This window comes from Pseudorasbora parva, chromosome 16 (assembly GCF_024679245.1).
Source record: "Pseudorasbora parva isolate DD20220531a chromosome 16, ASM2467924v1, whole genome shotgun sequence".
In the NCBI taxonomy this organism is placed as follows: domain Eukaryota; kingdom Metazoa; phylum Chordata; class Actinopteri; order Cypriniformes; family Gobionidae; genus Pseudorasbora; species Pseudorasbora parva.
The window spans coordinates 15,012,768-15,039,170 of NC_090187.1; the positions used below are offsets into that span (position 1 = coordinate 15,012,768).

Here is a 26,403-nt window from a genome sequence, read left to right on the forward strand (position 1 = left end):
GTGTGTAGAATGTATTTCTACCATGGCATTGTTTAAATCTTGATTCTGGTTTGTTGACACATTTTTCAAACCTAGTTTCAGGTTGGTTGGTTGTGCAACAATTATTTTCAGAATTGTTTAAAAGTTTCAGATGACCATTTCTGAACAAGATGCTTTCAATATAGACAAAAACTGTGTGATAACTATGATGATATTCTGTGGTTAGTGAGTTTTATTTCTTCTTCCTATATGAAACCAGTTTTCAAAACCAGCGTGAAGAGGTCCATGTGTTTTTTCCCCCTGATGAAAGGTCTTGTTGGTGTGAACTGGCTATTAGTTCTTGCAGTTTATGTAAAAGGTAGAGCACAGATCTGTCTTTTGAGAGAGAAGGAGACAGAGAAGGAGATTGTTGCAATAGAAGAGCACGTCTGAACATGCCACCACCTCTGGATCAGGATTTTCCTCAATACACACAGACAGACAGAGAGAGAGAGAACGACCGGGGGCTCCCTCTGTCTCTCTGTCTCTTTTATCTCAGAAGGGCAGAGGAATTATGGGTGGAGGAGAGGAGGGTCATGTGATGTTGCAGCAGCTGCTACACTGAACATTTGACTTGACGAAAAGGGATTGTGTGTGTTGCTTTGTTAGATAAGCTCCAAACAGTCTTTGTAAGAGCTACAGTTTGTGAAGTGAACAAAGAAGTAAACTTGAGACAGACAGACAGACAGCCTGTGTGTGTGTGTGTGTGTGTGTGTGTGTGTGTGTGTGTGTGTGTGTGTGTGTGTGTGTGTGTGTGTGTGTGTTAATATAAAGGTGTTGTGATTGTTCTCAGTGCTAGTGTGTTTGTGACTCTCTCCCGTTATGCATCTGTGAGCTGGAATGTGAACACAGTAGCGCTTTACATCTGCGCTGTGTGTGATGGATCAGGATGAAGATCAGTGTTTCAGTGCTGCTGCTGTTGTTTTTCATTATTAATTGCTCGGAGCGGTTCGCGTGGAGTGCAGTGGGTGAACAGGTCTTCAGAGAGTTCCACTGTCTGTCTGTCTGTCTGTCTGTCTGTCTGTCTGTCACTCTCCTACCCGTTTTAATGAAATGGCGGTGGATCTGTGATTGGCTCTAAGAACCAGTCAATGTTTCCACTGCCATGAAAGCAAAACAGTGGCTGTCTTTTTCAATAGGTTTATATAGATTTTTTTTTAACCTTGTATGGGCATTTTTACACCTTAAAGGCATTTTTTTCACCTTATTAAATGTATGCATGATCTTGTGTCAAATTCTTATATTTAATCAATATATTTAATTAGAATAATAAGACAATAGAGCTGCTATCATCTATGATAAGATTGTGATTGTTGTTTTAACCATGCGTGATCTGACATTATCGAGTATGTTCCTCATGCATACACTATGTGATGTAGTCTAGTAGTTTGGCTACTTGCACATTTAGAGTTCATATTAAAATGCATTTATAAAGCCCTTAATATACAAGATAAGGGGCAAAAATACCTCTGTATGTCTTTTATATTTACATCATTTAATTTAGTCAATTTCACACGAAGAGTGCTATTTTTTTCTTTCAAATATCAGCAAGATTACAAATGTGATATTGATTTTATGACGGTTCAATAAACAAGAAGTTCATATTAAGGGACTTACTTTTTAGACACAGTATTGCCAAAACAGTTCCAAACAAAGCTCCATGACTATTTTGTGTCTCTGAGCAACACACGTCTGTTCTTCCTTACTGAATTAACGAATCATTTGAATGAATGATTCAATGACTCACTCATTAATGGGTCAAATGCTTCGTTCCTGAATGAATCAGCTGTTTGAATTAATCAGTTAAAACTCAATTGCTATAACCCAATTTGCATACTTATACTACGTCCTAAAAGTATGTAACACCTTAGTATAGGGAACACATATTCACTATTGACTACGACTTTTGCCTCAATAAACTCCTAATTTAATGCTTATTAATAGTTGGTAATGTAGTTTTTGTAGCATTTAGGTTTAGGTATTGGGTAGGATTAAGGGATGCAGAATAAGGCATTAATATGTGCTTTATAAGTTTTATAAACAGTCAATATCCTAGTAATATGCATGCTAATAAGCAACTAGTTAATAGTTGATAACTGAACCTTAAAATAAAGTGTTACCAAAAGGACATACTTTTGAGTGTGTAGCAGAAGAGTAAAAGAGTAACAGTCTTGTGGCTTTGTTTGGAACTTTTTGTGTTGGCGAAATAGAGAAAGACAAGCAATATTGTGTCTAAAATATAAAGTAATTTTCCTGTTTACTGAACTGTTATAAAATCAATATGCTGCTATTTGGAGAAAAAAACGTCACTCTCGTGTGATATTATTTGCCTATTAAATTATATGAATATAAAAGACATACAGAGGTATTTTTGCCCCTTATCTTGAGTATCGGGGGCTTTGTAAATGCATTTTAATTGACTAAATCACGCAGTAAAGTGTACACTCTAAATGTGCAAGTGCACTGGTCCAAGTTCCAACTAGACTACATCACAGTGTATGCCTGTGCTCTCTAGAGTGGGGGGACATACTCGATAATGTCAGATCACACATGGTTAAAAGAAACAACAATCACAATGAAATCGCAGACGATATATGTTGCACACCCCTAAACAGAGAACTGCTCATTCTCTCTGAACGTATGTAGAAGATATATTTGAGTAAAATGCAGAAATTTGTATTCATTGTGCAGTCTTACTTTTGATTCCTGTAAAATACATCTGATCGCAGTCAGGTGACCCGATACTAGCCCACTTATTCAGGGCTTTTATAAGGCCAGAACAGGGCCCGATTGGGCACGAGTAAATCATTGAGAAAGATCTGTCTCTCTCACTTTGTGTCACATGCTCGATCTGATAATAAACTAGAGATGGTAACCTTAATTTCTCCAGGCCTGTGTTCTTCTATTCTTAGGCTGGATCTTATGACCTCTTGACCTTTGACCTCTTCTCCTTCACCTCTGACCTGCAGCTGTTGAGGGCAGACAGTGTTTTTTTTGTGTGTCAGCCTGTTAACATCCTCCATGAGTCAACACGTCAGTGTGAGGTCCATGTTTTTCCTGTTTATTGCTCCTAATATCTCGCTCCACTTCTCTGTCTCTCTCAGGCATGAGCCATGAGCCAAAGTCACCATCGTTAGGCATGATTTCCACTGCGACCCGCACCACGGCGACCGTCAGTCCCCTCACCCCGTCTCCCCTCAACGGTTCTATTGTGCCCAATGGCAGTCCTGCGTCTCAATCCGCCCACTCGGGATTTGCCGCCGCCCTCCGCAAGCTGGCTAAGCAGGCAGAGGAACCCAGAGGTAAGCTGCGACCCCCCCCCCCCCCCCCGACTTTTGATCCTTGACCTATGTGTCAGTACTCCTAGGACTCAGATGCACTCTGGGTACCATCTATTTATTGCTATGATAATTACCCTTTAGTTGAATTTAAACTGGAATGAATCGAGTTTGATTCTCCTAAGTCCTGTTCATGTGGTCTTCAACGATGGCGGACGAACTTGACCATCCACACACACAGTACAAAGTACCCACCCTAGGGGTGTGCAATTATATATTGTCTTTGATAATATCGTAATTATGTCCCTCACTGTGCAAAAAACAAACAAAACACACCTAGAGAGGGCATATGCTGCATGATGTAGCCTTTTCGTTTTAGCTTAGATTACTGCGCATCAATGGGTTTTTGTAAGAAAAATATCCATATTTAATGTGTTATAAAGTAAAATATCTAGCTTCCGGTGAACCGCCTTCCTGAACTGGAACGGCGTTGACGTCAGATGTAGCGTAAGCATTTTGAACTGCGAGATCTGCCAAAAGCTAGACATTTTACTTTATAAAGTTTTAAATATGGATATTTTTCTTATACAAACCCATCAATTCGCTTCAGAATTTTCAGATGGCATTTATTATCCCCCGGAGCCGTGTGGATTACTTTTATAATGGATGGATGCACTTTTTTTGGCCTTCAAATTTTGCACTGCCATTCACTGCCATTATAAAGATTAGCAAAGATTAGCCAGGACATTTTATTGTCATATTTAAAGTATCAATTTTAAAATCATTTCATATATCATCAAAACATTATTTATGCAACTGTAACTGCAGGTTAAATGCATTTATGTCACCTCTGAGTTGCATTAACCAGTCTGTGTAAACACATTTAAATTAGCGCTGTGCCGGTAAACTTGACTTTTTTTATTTTTTATGTATGTTGTTTTGGTGTGAATGTTACGACACAAGTGGAGCACAAAGCTTTGTTTGCAAAATAAATAACAGGTTAGCAATTCAAAGTTCCCAAATCTTCAATCACGTCTCATCCATTTTCGCAGGGGATTCTAAAAGTTTAAAAGTATAAAAGCTTTTAATTCACTTTTACACATTAAACTGACCACCGACCACAACTTTTAGACCTCGCAAATCAGTGATTAAAAATTACTACATAAAATTATGAGAACACTAACTGTAAAAAAAATGTTGTGAATTCTTTGGTTGCCCGTGTTTTAGTATGTTTTTGCAACTTCATGAATAGCAAAGTTCGCTTGTGCATTCGCAGCCTTTTGTTTTGTGCAATTGTAAGTTGTAATATGATGTTTATTTTGTGTATAGCCTGCATTTGACCGAAATTACAGAATCGGCAGAGAGCGGACTATCTGGATAGCATCGGGGAATGTTTATATGATTGTCAGTGCATGTGCCGCTTCATATAATTTTGGTTTTAATAAGATTTCCCCAATAAATAGAATAAACATGGTGTCCTCCATGATTCCTGTACATTCCGACAACAAAGCACTTGAATGCAACAAGCTTTCCGAAAATTTCCGATAGCACGTGAAGGCAGCATTAGGCATGAAATGGGTGTGTCAGACAATAGAGATATTCAAATATGTGCATTTCTTTCCCTTGAGCAGTGCTCAAGGAACAGGATTGATAAACCACTGTTATAATATGAATTTAACTGTTTTGTATTTCGTGTTTAAGTTGCATTTTACAATTAAGTTTTTTTTTTGTCCATAAAGTTAAAGAACAAAATAAAAAAGATCAAATTATCATGATTAAATTAGATTAAAGAGATATAAGAACAACACCGCAACAATTCCCCCCAATCACCACTACCACTTTAAGAGATAAGTTTACAATCACAGTTGTTTCTCGTAGGAATGGGATCACCTAAATTTGCCATTTGTTGGATTGGTTTTAGTGGTGATCATCACAGGTTATAAATGCTGTCTGCTGAGACCTCCATCTTAACCGGCTGTCTGTGAATGTTTGTCTAAGAAAGTTTAAAGAAGTAGTGTGCACACAGAGAGTGGTGCTTTCTGTGCATGTTGGTGTACAAACGGATGGTGTTTGTGTACGTAGCTTCTGGAAGGTACATACACGCATGTAGACATACATTCTCTTCATGGTGCACGGCTGTGCTTGTAGACAGCATCTCAGCAGGGAAGCAGTCTTTACAGTCTGACAGAATCTGTGATATACCACATGCTTCCTGTCTTCTGCATATCCCTTAGTGTGAGTGCTCTCCAGCAGACCCAGGAAGGGCACTCCAGGGAAGTAACACTTTGGGGTGGATGGCTCCAGCACCCCGCTGTGAAGAATGTCTCCAGTTGTGAACACAACCGCTCTGTACGTTAATGTGATGTACCCTAAGGTGTTGTGTGTAAGACGCTGGATTTACAAGACCTCAGTAAGAGCCTGTCTGTTTTTTTCCCCTGTGTCCCACTTTTTATAATACCAACTATTTCTTGTTCTGTGCGTTATTTGGATTTTGACCATATTGGTCTTAATTACAGATTAATTGAAGTTTTACTTAGGCCCTGTCCAAACGAACACAGGTATTTTCAAAACCGCAGCTTTTTTGATGCCCTTTCGCCCTTCCTCCACACGCAAACGCAGTATCCTGTCACTGACAGGAAACTTTTTTGAAAACTCCTGCCAGGGTGAAGATTTTTAGAAACTAGCATTGTTGTCATGTTGACAGTGAAACCGGAGATTTTGGCTTGTTTCATCAGAACCAGAACCGGCAATAACCTTTTTTCCAGGCTTCTGATTGGCCAACATGGCTTTACAGTTATGGTGATATTGCCACCTGGTGGTTTGGCATGCTCTTGACAGCGCTTAATAGTATGACCAACATTTTTTCTAAATTATATTGGTTTTGCGGTATATGATGGTATCTTTTTCCCCTATGCATGACCAGGTGTTAACCACATTTTCTACTGATTGAGAGATGAAATACTGCAGTAGTGTGAATATTGTTCAAATTCCACACTACTGTTAATACATTGCAAAGCCCTAGAAAATAATGCTGTGGAGAGACACCCAATAAAAACACAGACCTGCAACACGCTCATTACAGACGTATGAATATTAAAACATGACCACGGAGAGAAAAAAACAGAGTTGAGGGCACTTTAAGAATTTAAAAAATCTAATCCTATATTACAACAAACTGTTAGAACAAGGGAGAAATGCAGAAGAACATTTAAAAGGTCTAAGGATATTTTCAATACGTTTAAGAGCACTATAGTCTCTGAACAAATGACACGCAAGTTTAACCCAGAACGAATAAAGCAGTTACTTTTTGGGGATTTAAATTGTCATTCTATTTATTAACATTGTCTTCCGTGTAGCAGAATAATCTACGGTGTCATCGCTGTCATGATCAGACGTATGGTTGTATCAGTGAGTGTCCTTTATTGCCTACATTTTAAATGCACGCATACATGCTGCTAGTTCATGTTTAGAGCAGAGTATATGAAATGGGTTCATCAAAAACGTAAACGCATTCGCCTCTCTCTGAATCTGATATATATATGATCCATGTAGTGAGCGTTGTTAATCTCATCGCGGCTCTCCGCGCAGAAACTGCTCTCATGCACGCTGTGTGAAGTTTGAATTCTCTGCTGTAATCAAGGGTTGAATCCCAAATCGCCCCCAATAACCATTATTTGAGGGGACAGCCATTTGTAGTGGTGTCCGAAACCATAGTGGGCATTATTGAGTGCACTAATTCAGTCTCACATGCACCACAATAATGAGTGCACTGTCGATACACACACCGGCTGTCTGGTGTCAAGCACTCGTTTTTATTCACTCCTTCAAGTGAACAATATAAGTGGATACCGTATAGGGAAAAGTGAATGATGCTTCAGTGTCTGATTTAAAAAATATTTTATTAATTTTTGTGATAAAAAACACCTATGTACGCATGGACTAGCTTAGAGTTGAATAAGATTTCATTAAAAAATACCTTTGCTCTCAGAGTTCTATCCAGTGTCACATTTACTCCCCCAAACATCACATGAAAACTTAAAATGACCAACCAGAGTTTTGGTCAGATTGTCTCTTAAAGTATGTGAGTGAGTGGTTCTTGGTCAGAACAAGCTGCAGTCAGTGTTGAGACTTTATTCTGATACGCAGCAGCACTAGCCCTCAGCTAGCTGTATTCCATCACCTGTGTTAACTCCTGTGCCCTATGTTTCTCTTTCTCATTATGTCTGTCTCTGTGGCCCGTCTGTGGGTGGCATTTAAAAACAGACAGTTGATGCACACTATGATTAGGTCACTCGCACTGTTAAAAACAGCTCTAAACGCCTCTGCTCAGTGTCTGTCCGATTTGTCTCCTGCCCAGACAGCTGTAGGTGCCGCTGGAGTTTACAGACTGGTCCAGTTAGATGGGTGATCGGAATGATGGCAGTGTAGGCTGATGACCAATTTCCCAAAACTTTCATTTATTTTAGTTACTTTAGAGGCAGGAGCATGTGTCCATGAACATGCAGTTTAACATCTTGGCCAGGGGACTACAGATGAAAAGTAGCCTCTTGGCTAATTCTGGCTTTTTTTTTTTTCATTCGTATTTTTTACTAATGTTTGTTCATGTGTTTTTATGAAATTGCATTGTCCCCTTAAAAATAAATTAATCAAATCTAATCTGCAATGAGATCTTCTGTTAAAAAGCCAATCATACCTTTGAGGACAAAACCTGAAAAAAATAATGAATGAATAAATAAGTGTAAATGATTGTGGGAAAAAAAAATGTTTACCGCATAAACAAAATGGTAAGTAAATACCTAAATAAATATTAGTAATGCACTGAAATTATTATTATTTTATCTTTTAAACATTGAAACCAAAACTATTTAATAATCAAGCAAATTTATTGAAACAACAAATAGAAAAACTTGTATACAAACATTTGACATTTTATTTCATTTTTTGTTCAAAGTATTTAATAATTTACTAATGTTTTCATTAAATTATTAATAATAATTTATCACATTTATGTTTTAAATATTTTGCATTGTACATTTATGTCTGTATTTATTAATTTATGTTTTTGTAGTGCATTGATTTTTTACTACTGTAACACTCAAAATGAGTGGTCAAGTTCTTCTTTTGTACTTTCTATTCATCAAAGAATAAACTAAATGTTTTACATGTAAACTGTTTTTCAACATTGATAATAAACATTATCAGCAAATCATCATATTAGAATGATTTCTGAAGGATCATGTGACACTGAAGATAGTAATGATGCTGAAAAATCAGCTTTGCATCACAGAAATTAATTACATTTTAAAATATATTCAAATAGAAAATGGTTATTTTAAATGTTAATAATATTTCGCAATATTAATGTTTTTATATATATATATTTAAAAATCTTAACGATCAAATGCATTTGAATGGCAGTGTATTAAAGCAGGCAAGTCAGAGGGCAGGCAAGGGAAGAGGAGTAGAGGATTCCAGAATATTTCATTTATTTACTAAAACAAAGACAAGGAAAGCAATCCAGAAGGCAACATAACATCTTCACTAATGTAAAGACAATACCGGACAGTGAATAGAACCAAAGACAATACACAAAGATATAATTGCCCCATCCTATATTGTTTATAAAAAACATGTTGATATTTTGTACAAACTTGACACAATTCCCAGCACTAATTTGCTGAATGCTGACAGTAAATGAGAAAGAAGACAGAACTGTTAAGAGAGACTGTAAACGAATGAAGAATGAGTGTGCTTTGTGCTCAGGCGCTGGCGTTCTCACCAGTGTCAAAAAAAAAGATCTGCCATCTAGTAAAGCTTTAAAAAATGGTGATGTATCAGTCAACCACAAAATGAGATTATAAATGCAAGATAACCATTTATTTCTGAGATGATAATCGGATACAACCTGATGTCAAATGTTCTTGGTTGCAAAAAATAGCAGTGCTCTAGTAGTACACAGCCCATCTATATCTCTCACAGCAGGTGTGGTGTGTGTGTGTGTGTGCGTGTGTGTGTGTGTGTGTGTGATTAATTAGCTGCTCCATGTGGACTTGGATATTAAAGGGCTCATCCTTTATCCAGCAGAGACAGAGACGCAGAAGTATAGGGGAGGAGTGAGTCTCTAGTTCTGGTTGAGAGGAAAGAGCGGCAGGCGTGGCCCTGGGGGGGTAGGGGGGTGCCCTGTGTTTTGTAACCCTCCATCTGGAGAAACAGGCTGCATACACATACACACACAAGCACAGTCACATTCACAAACTGGTAGAAGGCATCATAGGGGCACTCTTGATGTGGAGGCTGTTCCGAAAGGTAAGAAGCATCACAAGTATGCTTCAGATAGGAATAGGGCAACTGCAGTTCTATAATGCATGTGACAGACATGCGAGCGGAAACATCCCGTAGAGATAGTGAACAATGAAAGATAAATATTGAGTTGAAATGTAATTAATTCCATCGTGAAAAGAATAGATCATAGGCTAGTTTAATTAAAATGTTTTTTTTTTTACTTTTATTATTATTGGTGGGGGTTTCAAATATCTTCTTACATTTACATTTAATATCTTCTTTTGTCATCATTTACTTGTTATAAACCTGTATGTATTTCCTTTTTCTGTGTAACACAAAGGAATATATCTTGAAGAACAGTGTGGTCTGTACAAAATTGGACCCATTTGATTTGATTGTTTAATCTGAGAAAGACAAAGACATTTTTAAAAATAATTTGTACTCAAAAGAAGACAAGACATGCATCCCGGTTTGGAGTAAATTATGAATTTCTATTTTGGAGGAAACTATTCCAACTTGTTATTCATACGCATATTTATATTTCATAGAATATTATGACAGTATATAAAAATGACTATTTGTGCGCGCTGTGTATTATTATGCTTCATTATAGTATTGCGTCTAATTTCCAAACTCTACTGGAATCAATTGTGAGTTGGGTCTCTTGTGTTGTATTGTAGAGCGTGTAGAATCAGGCTCTTACAGGAAAAGAGTCACGATATCTGTTGTTTCATGGAATGTACCATGTGAGCGTACCACAAAACAATCACGTGTGTTTGTGTGTGTGTACGGGGTAGCATATGGACTAAGGAGTGTTGAGTTCTGCTCTCACACCAGGTGTGAAATGGGCTGTTTAATTAACTGCTGATGCTGTTCTAATGCAGCCTGAAACGGTACGTGTGCGTGTGTGTGTGTGGTCAGAGTGAGGCAGAGGTGGGTTAATAGACTAACCCTCAGAGAGCATAGATGCACATTAATCACACCGACACACTCTCTCTCTGCAGTGTGAAATCTGTTCATTTCAGTAGCATTCAGAGCGTGACAGGAAGTGTTGGAACCTCTCTGCCATATTTGGGCACGGCTTCCTTTGAGAGCAGCTTGCACAGACGCATTGCACTGAATACATTTGAATATAATTAGCATCTCATAAAAGCACACCAGTTTGACTCAGATGGTGTGTGTTTCAATAAGAGGCCCATCTGCCTATGTGTGTTTCAGCTGAATGAAAAGGCACCAATAAAACCTACTTGAGAGAGACCTGATGTCTGTCTCTCACACATACACTTACACACACATAAACACACTCCTGTGATATTTGGTGCAGTAATTTAGCACTAATGCTGTAAAGACACATCAAATATGAATGCGTGTCTGACAGATCCGCACTCGCAAGAGCTGGAGAATGAGGAGGAGGAGGAGGAGGAGGAGGAGGAGAGGAGGATGATGATGTTTGATGGATGAGCGTGTGCCGGATTGAATAAAAGAGAAGAAATATGTAAGGGGGGGTGGTGGTGGGGTGGGATGGATTTCGCTGCACATGTGCCTGCAGTCCTGCTGAATTATTCACACTGTCCTGTGTGTCACACTGGGAGAAACAAACGAGAAGACAGTGAGAAATGGCAGCAGATGAGCAGCTGATCAGCCATCACTCCACTCCTGAATTGCTTGTATAGGTATCGGAGACATCACACTCGTGACATGAAGGCCATTACAAAAGATAGGCGACTTAACCTCGCTGCCTCATTGGGGCAAAATTCCAGGCAGAATGGCATCCATCCATAGTGGAGAAGGCAAGACCATAATGCATCAAATCAATCCAAGATGGCAGATGAAGCCAGCGATATATTGATAATAAATTTACAATTACACATTCAATGCTGAAATATATTCATAAAAAAATAAACGTTTAAATTCACTACTAAATACTACTAAATATATTTCTGCTTCTTAGAGTGTCATGCAATTCAAGCGAAATGGTTTGGAATCAGTTGTAGGTCGAATTTTTCATTTGATTCATGTGTTGCTGTTTTGCTCTGAATCACTGGCTCAAAAGCTTCAGTTGCAGTTTAGGGACGAGCTTCATCTCAGCTCCGCCCACATCCCGCCTCTTTGCCTATTTTCTGTTATCCCGGCGTGATGTGCGATGACGCGTTGCCAAGATGGCAATGGCCAGCTCGTCTCTACTTTACGCTTCAGAACTGCTCTTCAGAATCCTATGGGTGACGTCACAGACACTACGTCCATTAGGGCTGCACGATATTGGAAAAAAATTACATTGCAATATTTTTTCCCCCAACGATATAGGACAATTCACCATGACGTCACAGCAGTAATAAACGTTCTTCCGGGTGGCAAAAGCCGAAGCGTTCCTATAGCAACGCTAGTAAATTGCTTGGGATTCAGACATAGTTAACATGATTATTGAGGGACGGATTAACTAATTCAGGAGATAGCAATACATGAAATGCCTAACATGGTCCAGTAGATGTAGCGCTAGTCTAATACCATACTTTTTAAATGAGCCTCAGCCTACCATTGAGTAGTAATTTAGACTGTTGCTGTTTGAATTACAATATGTTAGACTATCGTAGATGGTCTATTTCCCTGTTATCTAACTATTTACCTGTTCTCTGCTTTTCAACAAATCATTTGCACACATTTTTTCTTTATTTTTTGTATCTGAAGCTGTAGCAGCAACATTGAAAGCTCTGGTGTCTGTGTTTAACACGAAAGCTTGTGTGATCGCGGCCGGCTCGCGGTGCAAACAGTCGTGCCGTGTACCAGCTGATTTGATGCGATGATCAACTTAAATGACTCGTAGCATCTGCAATATCTCACGACGAACTTCGGATGTTAAAATATGTTGTATTTATCATTTTATATGGAGCTAATCGCTACACCTGTTAGCAGTCATAATGTAAACATCTATTATTGATATAAAATAGCCGAAATCACATGAACAATCACACAAAAACCTTATTCCATAGTTATCGTGTGTTTATTAGCTTCTTAGTTCACGCGTAGAAATGTAGAACAGACTCGTTCTTCACAGAGCCAGAAGTGTCCGAGACAGCTGCGAGCGCGTCATGCGAGGGCGGTGTTGAGCAATATCAAAAGACTGACAGATGAGAGGACGAATGAACGCCTGATGACTGATATCCGATGCATATCATTAAGAAGAGACACAAAGAGAGGTCTGCGCATGTTTTAACTCTTTTATGTCGAATAATTCCGTGAGAAATTAATAGAAATGGTATTCTGTATGACGAAAATATTTTGCAAACGTGCTATGTCGATATTTCTCCAAATATGAGGACTTTTGAATTAAGAGCTAAACTGAAAGCTGTTCTTTGCGATCTCTGTGAACACAAATGAACCAGTGCAGACGAGAGAGAATGAACGTGCGTGTGAAAATCTATTCAAAATATCGTTCATAACGGATCGATTATAATGCGATTATAATGCACTCCTGACATAAATTAAAAAATGAATGTCACTGCAACCCAGGTTTATCATAAACAGTGTTCAAATATCGAAGCTGGAGTCTTTAATCTTTCTGATGATACTGAGTTTGTCCAGATAAAGTAATATAGAGTGATGAGCAGTGAATGTTGAACAATAGTAATCTGAGGCCGTATGATCTTACATTCGTAAGGGGTTAAAAGAGCTCTAAAGTTTACTAATATTAGTTTCGAAATTCCCCAGCTGAAGACAATTATGCTCTGCTATGATTTTGTCGATGGACCGTTTTGAGAATACTTCTCTGTAGCGCCACTTTTGACGACGTCCACTCGCTTTAGCCTCCTCACCCACAGGTTTTGCTGGATATATTTACTTCTTTCTGAATGAAATCGATACAATCCTACACCTTTTGCTGTATCGGACGGCGCAACCCCAAACACAACACGTTTTCGTCATAGTTTCAACTTTAATCAACAACAATGTTCTTAACTATGTAACCGTTTACAGTAGCCGGCTGATCTCTTCAGTTTGTCAGTAGAAGCCGCTTGCGTTCTGCCACCCGGAAGTATCTTGAGGCGATTGTTTACAAACATTCTGAAATGGTCTATATATTGCGATATTGAGAGCCATCAATCCAGGCTAAAGTCAATAATTACCATTCCATGATATTAATAATTTCAGTAATAAGCATGCTTCATTACAAGTGACAAAAAGACATGTTGGAAAGTATGTGTAAACATGATACTAAACCTCCAGTAGGTGGCAGCAGGTGACCGTCTTAATGAGTCAGTCACTGAGTCGTTCAATTCAAACGATTCATTCAAACGCTGAATCGTTCACGCTTGTTATGAGTGAGACGTGTTAACGGGTCCGCTGTGAACGATTTTAACTGCTGAAAATGAACAAAAACAGTAAATATTAACATTATCTAAAATGTAAGTGACTTTAAGTGAATGTTAATTAGTTGTTTATGGAACTGTCATATGAAATCAGTGTCATTTACAGTTGTGATGGTATTCAGGAAAACGCTCAAGTGTTGTAATTTCTCCTCGAGAGGCTGCACGAGCGTCAACAGCACGACCCTTATTATCGTCAGTTCATTATATATTATCCACAATCGATCGCCACTTACACTAAATTAATGCACAAACATTCTTGCATTTTGGTGATTTTCTAGTTATTTTTTTTGTTTTAATCAGGCTCTTGTCCGTCAGGCAAGTAAAATTCTCTTTTACTTGTCCCTTCAAAACATCCACATGTCCCGGACAAGTGTTAATGTCGAGCCCTGCTTTGTATTCATCGTAAAGATCTTTGTGGTGCCATTTTAAGTGATCAGACAAATTGGTGGTGTTTTCTTGTTTTGTGGCCCCAAGACACTCCATGCAAAGTACCTCTTTTTGTTCAACATCCTCCTTTATGTAGCCAAAATAGTCCCAAAAAGATGATCCCCCTCTTGGGTTCCTCTTCGTCGCGCATTTTAGCAGTGAATGTTTGGTCGTGAGCGGTGAGCAGCGACACAGCGAACCAATCTGCAGGCACGCGGAACGTGCATGTCACTCCAGCAACAAACTCGTGTTTACTGTGTGCTACCGTTCTCTTAATACACCATGGGCTAGGCTAATACCCTTCACATCGCATGTGACTATCGCACACGCGCACATCGCGATGTCGATATTAAAACAGAATATCGTTCAGCCCTAATGTCCATATTTTTTTACCAGTATTACAGTAAAAACACAATACTAAAGCTTCAAAATGCTTCTGATGACGCTTTATTTTTTAAATGGTGGTAGTACCATTACAGTAAGTAATGTTGTTTTTGTGGTAGTACACTATTTAAAAATTTACTTTGAACACTTGTGTCTGAAAACACATTACAAGAGAGTCTTTTTGAGTGCCGTTGTTTGTCTGTTTTGCTGTTTTGTAAATGTTGTGTGGATTTCGTGCCTTACGTACTGAGTGTTTTCCAATGCTTAAGTTCATTCAGTTGATTCCAGTTCGTTTCACGCTGTAGTTTATCAGGAGGAAGGGACTAAAATATTAAAAACATTGGCAGCTTATACATCACTTCAACATCATAACATCTTTATATAAGCATGTATTCTCTCACTTTGTCCTTTGCTCATTTGACTACTTCTGGAAAAGGTGTAAATGGCTAGTTTGTACTACAACCATCTTTGCGATAATGAATGTACTTTCATTTATCAGCATGGTAGCATTTGCCCTCAGCTCTTATCAGTCATTTCTATCATCATGTGATTTTAACATTATTCATGTTTTAATTTACATACTGTCCTCCAGTCATAGTCGCAAATTGCAGGATATGTGGGCAAAAAAAAAGCTCCTCTGTTTATATTTATAAATAGAATTTAAAACACTTATACTTCTGTGATAATTTAAAATTAGTGTGACTTAAATAATGATGCTGTGCTGTGCTGTGCTGTGAAGCTGTTTCATACCTATACAACATGGCAACTGCTCTCTCTGGCTCAGTGACAGCACAGATCTGAATACTTGTTTAATAGTATAAAGGTTTTATAGACATTTAGGAATAAGATTGCATGGGTGTTTGAATCGTTTGAATCTTTTAACGATTAATCGTGCAGCTCTATTAAAACCTCTTAACCTGTTTCAAAATGATCAGTTGCAGCCCTTTTTCAGTCAGAATACTGCACGAGTAATAAATACTGGTTTTGGAACAGAGGTTAGCGTGTGGGTGTGTATGTGTGTGCTTGCAATAATCAGCACGTGTTAATTGACTGAACAAGACAGGAGGAGACACTCGGGTCTTTACTGGGACTCAGCTGCTAATTGCTGTTGTGGACTGACTCTCTCTCTCTCTCTCTCTCTCTCTCTCTCTCTCTCTCTCTCTCTCTCTCTCTCTCTCTCTCTCTCTCTCTCTCTCTCTCTCTCTCTCTCTCTCTCTCTCTCTCTCTGCTCTCACTCTTGCTCTCACTCTCTATCTGCCTGCATGCATGTTTAATGGTGTGCAGCTGTAATTACTGCAGCAAGCGTCTCCTCACCTCCACTCACCTTTGCTCCTCCTTTGCTGTTGACAGAAACCTTTGTGGCGTCTCTGTTAAAAGCTTTCTGTAGAGAACACCAGCTCCTAATGGCTTCTCCCAAGACAGGGCTGTTTTACAGACATCACCTGACCATGAATGTCTTGACATTTGAATCAGAATGGCTGAGATGACTGAAAAGTGGTTCTTATTCAGATTATTATCCACCTTAATTTTTAAGACAATGTCAGAACCAATTTATCATTTTTAAACCATATTGAATAAACCATATTGAATATATATATATATATATATATATATATATATATATATATATATATATATATATATATATATATATATATATATATATATATATATTTGTGTCTTTATGAAAGTAAGATTATTTAGCTATTTTGTCATCATATGTTTGTGCAGGTCATTGAGTTACAGAAGAACATTTCAGATAGCTACTATGAAGACACATTTTGATTTTGATCCTCATGTTTTCATCTTGGCGGCTTAAAAGCTCACCAAAAATGAATTTGGTGTATATCACTATCTATATATTTCCTGTGATAGATATGGAATATTCCTCACATTAAAGGAATAGGTTACCCAAAATGAGCGTTCCTTAACCCATATGACTTTCTTGGACTTATTTTATACTAGTGGCTTTAAGTACTACATCAAAAATGTATACACTACTTATTGTGTACATACATGTTGTTTTACATTTTAATGCACCTGTATGTAATTTAACCTATCCCATCCTTAACACACTTACATCCTTAGCTTAGTAGCAGAACAACATTTATTATACAGTACTTTGTATCAAATTCTTGATTTTGTAATGTTTGTACATAGTGGTTAAAAATACCTAAAATGTAGGGTTACACTTTATTGTCCGTGTTACAGAGTAATTATGCATTGAAGTACTGTGTAATAATAAACTACATGTACTTACTATAGGGTTAGGGTTAGGATTGGGGTTTGGTTTAGGGTTAGTTGCATGTAAATATGCATCATTTATTACTATGGTAACTACATGTAAGGTGTAACAAAGACACTGAAAAATAAAGTGTTACCAAATGACGTTAGACCACTTTCTTCCATGGGACACCTTTCATTTTAATTGATTGAATAAAAAACGATGCAGTGAAAGTCCATGGCAATTTGACTAAAGCTGTGTTCTGCTTAACATCATCTTTGAGGCTGAGTAAATAACTACACAATTTTTATATTTGTTTTAGCTGAACTATTCCTTTAATATGAGGAATATTACAGATTTTTTTTTTGTTTTGTTTGTTTTTGTACATTGGCGAGTGTTCATTTTAGACTGCCCTGCTCACAGCGGACAGACTGTGAGGAAGATGGACTGAAAGGTGTGGTGTGTTAATTATGATCAAGCACTGGCCTGTGATTGGCTGAATGTCTATGCGGATAAAGACTTCATGACTAACCACACCGTCTCTCTCCCCTTTGTTTCTCTTCCTTTGTTTTTTCTCTCGTAGCTTGTCCTCTCATCTGACCTTTCTCATGAATACTCCTCCCCGCTCACTGTCTCCATCTAATGTCCACCGTAGGCTGTGTGTCTGTCTCTCCACTCCTCCATGAGACATTTATATTTATAGTGTGTGTTCTTTCCACTTCAAACCATATTAGTCAAAAAGAAACTGCAAGAATGTGTAGAGCTGTGTTTGTAAGAAGCTGGGGGGTGTGTGTATTCAATGTTTGCTTTTTTGTACAAGCTACAATCTCACACAAAGACAGCATGATTTTCATTCTTATCTTTATACATTTAAAGAGACAATACCCTGATGCATTGCATGAAGTTGACTACTAAATCACTAATGAACTGTTCTCTCCTGTTTCCTGTGGTTTAGCAGGATCTTCCATCAGCAGCGAGTCGTCTCCCGTCTCATCTCCGGCAACTAACCACAGCTCCCCAGTCAGTACACCCAAACGGGGCCCCATGGGTCCAGTTATAGTGCCTCCTGGGGGTCATAGCGTACCCAGTACCCCTCCTGTGGTCACTATAGCCCCCACCAAAACCGTCAACGGCCTGTGGAGGAGCGAGAGCCGACCTGTACGAGAGGTAAAGTTAAACATTCATATCGATACAAAAGTTCTGTTCCAAACTTTATTCAGCTGTCTTACTGTATACATGAACAGCTTCCTAACTGACATGCTAACAGAGTTGTTTATAAGGTTCCGTTAATTGTTGTGTACAACACAGTAAGGCCGTAACCATCCCTGCGTCCCAATTCGCATACTATCCATCCTAAATAGTATTCGAAAATAGAATTAGTATGTCCCAAATCGTAGTATGTTGAAAAGAGTATTCCAAAGATTCCCGGATGGTTTACTATTTCCGGTCCGAATTCACAGTATGGATCGATGGGCACTCTAACGGCTGATATTGCCCACAACCCATTGCGAGTTGGACGAGGATTCGATTAGAACTACAAACGCGGATAAAAAGCATTAAAAAAACTACAAACATGACGGATGTGCGAGTTCGACGGTTAAGCATGCGGTTAAGTAGAGAAGTTTAGATAAAGGGGTTTGAGTAACCCTATCAATATTTAACCTGACAAAAATATATTTATTCATTGTTGTCCACATTATATTTCACATGCAGCAGCATTATGAACTTTTGTAATGACACGTTTGGCCATTAACTTTTAAATGCATCATTATATTTAAACTGCAAACACAAGAGGAGAGTCTCTGCATTAAAGACCCACACATGGCAGATCAGCGAGCGGCTACATTTCTCTCCGATACGGTAGGAGATTAAACTGAATGTGGGGGATTTGAATTGTGACGAATCTGACGATGATTGACAGGGCAGATAAACGGTGACGGGATGCACGTAACTAAGCGACAGAGTCCGTTAAAGATGGCGAAGTAGTATGTCCCGAAGCTTGCATACTTTTCTGCTACACACTCAAAAGTATATACTTTTTCTTCACAAAAAGAGTACATACTTTTAGGACGTAGTATAAGTAGGCGAATTGGGACGCAGCACATGTCTTAGGCTTTGGGGGACCAATGTTTTTCTGTTTTTCTGTTTTGTTTTTTTGGGTGGGGGGTGGGGGGTGTGTGTGTTTTGGTATGCACACATTTACTCTTATTTTCATTGCCTAATATGTAAAAATGCTAAACGTTTCTCATCACATCAAATTCAGTTAGGATTTACATAAATAATGTCATATTTTCAGATCTCAAATCTCAAGTAGTTTTTATCCTTACATCATACGATGCACTCTTTCACTGCTACGGCACTCTTCAGTGGCACATTGGAATATTAAACCCGCCTTCTTTGATTTGATCGGCCATTTCACTCTTTCTGACATTGACGAGCACTTTTAGAATGCTGAGGCAGACCAACCTAAACATTTTACTTTTGTCATCTAAGCAACAAACAGAGCAGTGTTTAATGTAGTACAGCAGAGCAGCCTTAAGAATATCAAATATCTGAGAGGACAATTTGGCCGTTTTTAATTATCCGGGAGGGCATTGTCCCCCTCAATGTCTTGTAAGCCCTGCAACTTTTGTAACCAAATACTTTTGCCATTAATTCCCACAGTTGTTTTCAGTAGAATCCGACATTAGCATGTTTCAAAGGTAATAAACAAATTCGTAGTACACACAAATACTGGACAAAAATAGCCTATTTTTAAGTATATGGATCTTTTATTCATTTTATTTAAATTTAGGTTTCTTTGGTTTCACAAACCAACATGCCACTCGAAGCTGTGAAAAAAAGTGGCTTATTGCTTCGCTGTATTATGCTTACATTCACAATCACACATGCACAGGATGTGTGTCTGGATGGGGCTGGATGTCCATATGGCTTGTAAATCACAGTGTGTCAGAATGTGTGTGACATATATTCTGGCGACATACAGCCGAACAACAGGACCAGTCCCCCATGACACACGCCCTCTGCCCCCCAGTGTTAAACAATGGCTCTGCAGAAGCACTAAACATCTGTGTCCTCACCCCCCTTCAGGCGTCTGCAGTCAAGTGCAGATCTTGTTTGTAAGAGTATGTACACACTCACTTTGATTTAAGGATTACGGTCATCCTCTAGGCCTGCTTATTTGTTACCTCTGTCCACTGGAGTTTCTTGTCCACTGAAATGGAGCTCACGCTCAGCCGAAGAAGAGATGCAGCGTTTTGCTCGACCGCTGGTCTCTGATCAGCAGAGATAGTTTGAACGCCTCTGACTTCCCTGTTGACGGGAGGGGTTCGATGGCACATTCTGAGGGATTCTAGGTCAGTGTAGTTCAGGGTGAGGGGCAGGGGTACGCGGGTCATGGCTCACACACACACTGAACAAAGAGCACTCTGTCTGCTGCTCAACTCTTATTATCGCTGAGTGTGTGTGCATGTGGGTGGGGGGGAGTTAATCCCATAAACTGAGGCTCTATAGATTTCCCCCCACTGCCTTGACCCCTGACCCTCTGGTTACATAAGCCTGCAGACAGAGATATAGTCCTGAATAGCAAACGGTCTCCTTCTCCGCTCACTGTAACGTTGGTATGATTTTTCTCAATTGGTTTCAGGCATAGTTGTATGAGTTTTACTGAGATGTGTTATGTAAGTGTGGGGTCCTCACTCTGCTCAGGTGGCATCTCTTCCTGCCTGACTGACTGCCAGACAAAAGCCACATAGACTTAGGGGCAGGCATCAGACGGCCCCCGGGCTCTATCACAACACACTCCTCTTTAATTTTTAATGTGTATAAGCTGTACTGCACACCTGTTGGCCTACACACACACACATTTGTTTTTGTGAAATGTGGGGACATTCCATAGGCGTAATGGTTTTTATACTGTACAAACTGTATTTTCTATCCCCCTACACTGCCCCTACCCCTAAACCTACCCATCACAGGAAACATTCTGCATTTTTAGTAAAAAAAAAAAACCTCATTCTGTATAATTTATAAGCCTTTTGGCTTATAAGTGGGGACATGGGTAATGTCCTCATATTTCACCCTCTTCTTGTAATACCCATGTCATACCCATGTCATAGACTCATGTTGATTTCACAAGCTAATAAAAATGACTGAACCAAGAAAATGTTGATGTTATTTGATATATATATATATATATATATATATATATATATATATATATATATATATATATATATACCTTGCGAAAGTATTCAGCCCCCTTGAACTTTGCGAACTTTTGCCACATTTTAGGCTTCAAACATAAAGATATAAAACTGTAATTTTTTGTGAAGAATCAACAACAAGTGGGACACAATCATGAAGTGGAATGAAATTTATTGGATATTTCAAACTGTATATAGATAGATAGATAGATAGATAGATAGATAGATAGATAGATAGATAGATAGATAGATAGATAGATAGATAGATAGATAGATAGATAGATAGATAGATAGATATAGATTTATATGGTATATTGATTAAATTGATATATTCATATTTTATTTTGTCCCCAAATTCTTTCTAATAAACCCACTTGTGCACACACAGAGCTTCTGTGTAATCCAGTCAATGTCCAGAAGAGGGCATAACCATTTAGGTTACCATAAGATACCATTTACTCTACAGTATATTATTACATCCTGTCTTGTTTTGATTTTGTTAAGCTGTTAAAATAACCATGAAAACATTTTACATTTAACATTTTTACATCAAAAAAAAACATAATTAATTAGTAATAAGCTAAGCTGTTTTTGGCGTGTCGCCATCGAGACAGTTTTGCATATTAAAATAATTATCCGCACCATTACATTTGTGGAATGGTTTTAAAAAAATTGATGTTAGAAAATATCTCATTACATAGTTGAAACTTCCTCCAATGTAAAACATTCATCCATATTACATACTTATGCAGTTATACATATACACAGTTTCCTTCAAATAATTACAAAATAAATCACAAACCACAGTGGAGCTATAAAGCCTATATAGGCTATTTCTGGCAGCTGTTACAGAAACATTTTTGCAATAAATATTCAGATTTTGTCTTTGAGCTTTGAATTATTAGATTAGATAGCTTTGACAAGTATTTACAATGAAGCTAATATTTCTTAATTTCTGATAGGAATGTAAAATCATGCAAAATCAATTTATTGATATTCTGATTAGAATAATACGATAAGACATATTCAATTGTGTTTTCTCCCATTTATTTTTGATCACAGTGCTTCTGTACACAACATAGGCTACAAACTAGTCTAACACATTTGGAGAAATTGTATTCACAAGTTTAGATAGAATAGAACCATCATTTGATGACTTGCAGAAAGAGAAGTCCTCGATTCTCTGCCGATCCATTAGTCAATATTGAACGATAATAATTCCCACCTTATGGTGACTGTAAGCTTCTGCATTCTGTCCCATAATACATTCATGCATCATGCATTAGGTCACAATAGAGTCAGCGGAAACATTGTCAATCTCATACTGTAACTCTGAAATAGATTAATAGTGAGCTCTGAATTTCTGAAAAGCTCTGCATGGATTAAAGCGTGTGAAACAGGATCATGAATCCCAAACAGTCTCTAAGTGGAACCGCTAACAGTTATACTTAGCGATGTTATTTTTATTTTGTTATTTTATTTTTTATTTTTGGTATTTTATGTGCTCTGGTGGTTTGTGGAGTAGCATCCCCCAGGGGGGATAATTTATTTAGAAGAGGCAATGATACATAGACCAGTAGGAGGCAAATCCCCCACATCCCCCCTACAAATCGCACCCGGCATATATATAATACATAAGTTTTGGTTGTGGCAAGTAAAGTTGGAGCTACCACATTTATAATGGACATGATGCTTGTAAAAGGAATTATGAATGAATTTACCATTGTTTGTCACATTGTTGTTCTTACATTCATCCTTTTTTGATAAAATGAAAAACATATACATTGTTATTTCCAGTGTCGTGTTTTAAATAAAATAAAAAAGTGGTAATGTCTTACTGATGACAAAACAGAAGATGTCAGTCATTGAAGCTTTTATTCAGGATTACAGCAAATGCCTTAGACCAAAACAATAAAAAAGCAGCATTGGATGAAAGCTTGTCAGATAAGTGTGTTACCCCTGTCGGAGTCTGTTGGCATCTGTCAGAGCTTGTTTTCTCCAATTGAACATGCTAAAAGTTCACAACAAAAATCAGCATATTGATTCATGATTCGGATCGCCAATGTCACGTGATTTCAGTCAGTTTGACACGCGATCCGAATCATGAATCGATACGCTGATTCATAACCGTTTGAATATTTGTTCGGATTGAAAACAAACCAGGAAGAGAAGACAATGCTGATTAAAGTCGTAGCTTTTGTTATTTTTGGACCAATATTTTTGGAAATGTTTTTTCAATGCTTCAAGAGATTCTAACTAACCCACAGATGTCACACATGGACTACTTTGATTATTTTTTTTATTACCTTTCTGGTCCTTCTGGAAAGGGACGGTATACTGTGCATATGTTTTCGAGAGGCAGAATCTCTCGGACTAAATATATAAAAAATCTTAAACTGTGTTCCGAAGATGAACAGAGGTCTTACGGTGTGGAACAATGTTAGGGTGAGTCATTAATTACATAAATTTCATTTTTGGGTGAACTAACCCTTTAATTGGAATTACAGTGTCTGAGATGTGACGTGCTGAATCTGGTCAGCATTGGTCTGAGTCTGTCAGTGCAGTGTGAAGTGGCCTTAATGTGTCTTTAATATTTTTATTATGCAGAAATGGGTTAATAAAAGCATAAGGTCTCATAAGGTCTCAATATACTCCACTCTCTGTCATGCCTAAAAGCATCCTTTTATAGTGACTATACTAACAATATAGCACAACCTCTCATATTTTATCTCTTAAATGAACGCCCTGCAGTTTCCCAGCGTAGGAGAGAGGCCACATGGAAGATGTTCACAGCACTCGACAGCCCCAAAGATCTCTGTCTGTTTGATTTATATTGGTGTTAAATGAGAGGCACAGAAATGTCCTCCAGACTCTCTTAATGGCGCTTTATGGATTTCAGTAACCTCTGTACGCCTCAGTTAAATGTCATTAGCCACGGCACACATAAAGAAAAAGTGATGTGGTAAATGGCAAGATCTTTGCCTTCTCCAGAAGCCTGCTCTTTTCTCAATAAATGGATCTGGGTGGGGAAAGTTAGTGGTCTATCTCAGGTTTTCCAGTTCAAAGTCAAATGCTATTTTGTGCATTTTTGCGCTTATTTTACACTGTTAAAAGAGTTGGATTTGCATGCTATACATAGTCAAATTTTCAACATCAAAAAAAAACACAGGTTGGATGAATGACAAAGTATTTCTGTGCCTTTCATTTCTCTAAAAACAAACCTCACTATGTTTATAGACAAACCTCACTATGTTTATAACTCCACGTTTACCATAACCCGAGATACATGAATGTGTAAATGTCTGACCAAACAATTAAACGTTAATGATTTAAGAAAACCTGCTTTGGTCATCTGAACCACTTATTCAGACTTATTTAATTTGTAGATTATGTACACATTTTAAGAAAGCCAAATCATTTTTTTTTAAAGAAAATAAGTTTGTTGACTTAAGACATTAGTAAAAATTTAAACATAGATGTATAAAGGTAAAAATGCCCATGAAAAGGTAAAATAAAATAAAACATCTATTGAAAATTAGTTTCTGTCTCTGCCGTGAATTTACCACCACACAGATTATGAAGAATATCAAAAACTTTAGGAGTCAGTCGTCGTTGACAGTCTTAAACCTGCCAAGGTACCGGCACAATAACACACTCAGCAAAATATTGTCTAATTATTGAGAAAATCCCAGAAAATATTGAGATTTTTTGTTGTTGTTGTCAATATCGCACACCCCTAGTTTCTGGTTGTGAGGAAAAGATAACCTTGATTCAGCTGTGTGTGTGCATGTGACTCTTTAGCCCCACCCCCCTCGCACGCCTCCACAAGCTCAGCTGTATTCGGAAAGAATCGGTATCTGTCTTTTATAAATATGATAAAAATAAAGACTCTTCGGAGATATCAAGGATGCAATACTTATATAAGCACTCAACATTAACATCGAGATTGGCAGGGATGTGTGTGTTATGTACCCTATAATCTGTGATTTTGATTTCTTTTGTCTTTTTGAACCACTTTTCTGACCGACTGCACATCAGATACCTTCCTCTCCTCCCGCAAGAGTTTACAGGATTGTTAAGAGAGAAAGGGATGGTTCAAAGAGCCGCGTGTGGGTGCACGGTTTGAGGTTGCTTTGTTGCTAACTGAGGCGTGAAAGAGGCAAGGGAGAGAGGAAGTCACAACATTAGAGTTGTTTCATGTGTGATGTCGCATCCTGCAGTTGATGGTCCTCTAAATGCTCAAAAAGACTTCAACAGTGTGGAAAATCCTATTCTTTTTCTCATTAGCAGAGTATAATATACCCATATAGACCTTTAAAGACAGACATACTTTAAGATCTAATGTTTAATAGTCAAATTACTGAAGAACTGTACTGTACCCATAATTCTAAAGCGAGCTCAACCATTCACAAAAGTTAGAAATGAAGCACTGCTAATGATGTATATGCCTACACACTCAACAGTTTATATATTGGAGTGTTTTGCAATAAACAAGCTAGATCGTTTATTCTTGTGATCAATGAGTGTAAGTCTGGCGGTTTTAGGTTTTACTGTTTACATTCTGTTGTGTAATTTGCGATGCTCCTTTCTTCTTATACCTTTACCTTTTTTTTTTAGCAATGCTGTGATTTATCTTGAAGCTGGTTGGTTTGTTTAGTCTCTTTTTTGAAGAGCGGAGGAAATGAATATGAAAATACTTCTGGAACCCACAAAATGTTGCTCCTTATTTGGAGGCGGTTTTGCTGTGCTAAAAGACTCATTGTGTCTTTCTTCTTGTCTTTTATTGTTTCCCCATCTCCCTGTCACACCAGAATAATGAATTTCTGTATCTGTCTTAGACATAATCTGTGTGCTCGGCCTCATTTCACACACTTCTCTATCCAGGGTTTCCGCAGGCCCTTAAAATGTTTTAAATTCAGTTTGATCAAATTTAAGGACCTAAAAAAGTCTTAAATAGTATAACCGGTCTTAATTATCATTTCAAGAGGTGTGCTTTGATGTGACAACATTGAATGAGAACTGAACTGAGCTGGACAATGATATCACTGTTTTCTCCAGAGCTGCTGTATAGATAAATAAACTAAGGGTACGTTTATACGACAACGATGTACTAAAATCGGAAACTTTATTAAAAAAAGACTAAGCACCTGCGCACATACATATTCAAATGCACATGCCTATGGACTAAACACATAATATACATGTACATGTCGTCCGTTTTCACA

The 26,403-nt window shown here is 38.0% G+C and overlaps 1 protein-coding gene across 4 annotated transcripts in view; it reads left to right on the forward strand.

Annotated features, from left to right (window-relative positions):
- The window catches only part of gse1b (Gse1 coiled-coil protein b), a 325,637-nt gene that overhangs the window by 278,250 nt on the left and 20,984 nt on the right, over window positions 1-26,403 (forward strand). For 2 of the 4 annotated variants that reach the window (XM_067419768.1, XM_067419770.1), the window contains exons 3-4: window positions 3,123-3,320; window positions 17,929-18,140. In XM_067419768.1, coding sequence (XP_067275869.1) covers window positions 3,123-3,320; window positions 17,929-18,140 — 410 coding nt within the window. The remainder of the gene's footprint in view (window positions 1-3,122; window positions 3,321-17,928; window positions 18,141-26,403) is intronic. The other 2 variants (XM_067419769.1, XM_067419771.1) reach the window with 1 other exon arrangement.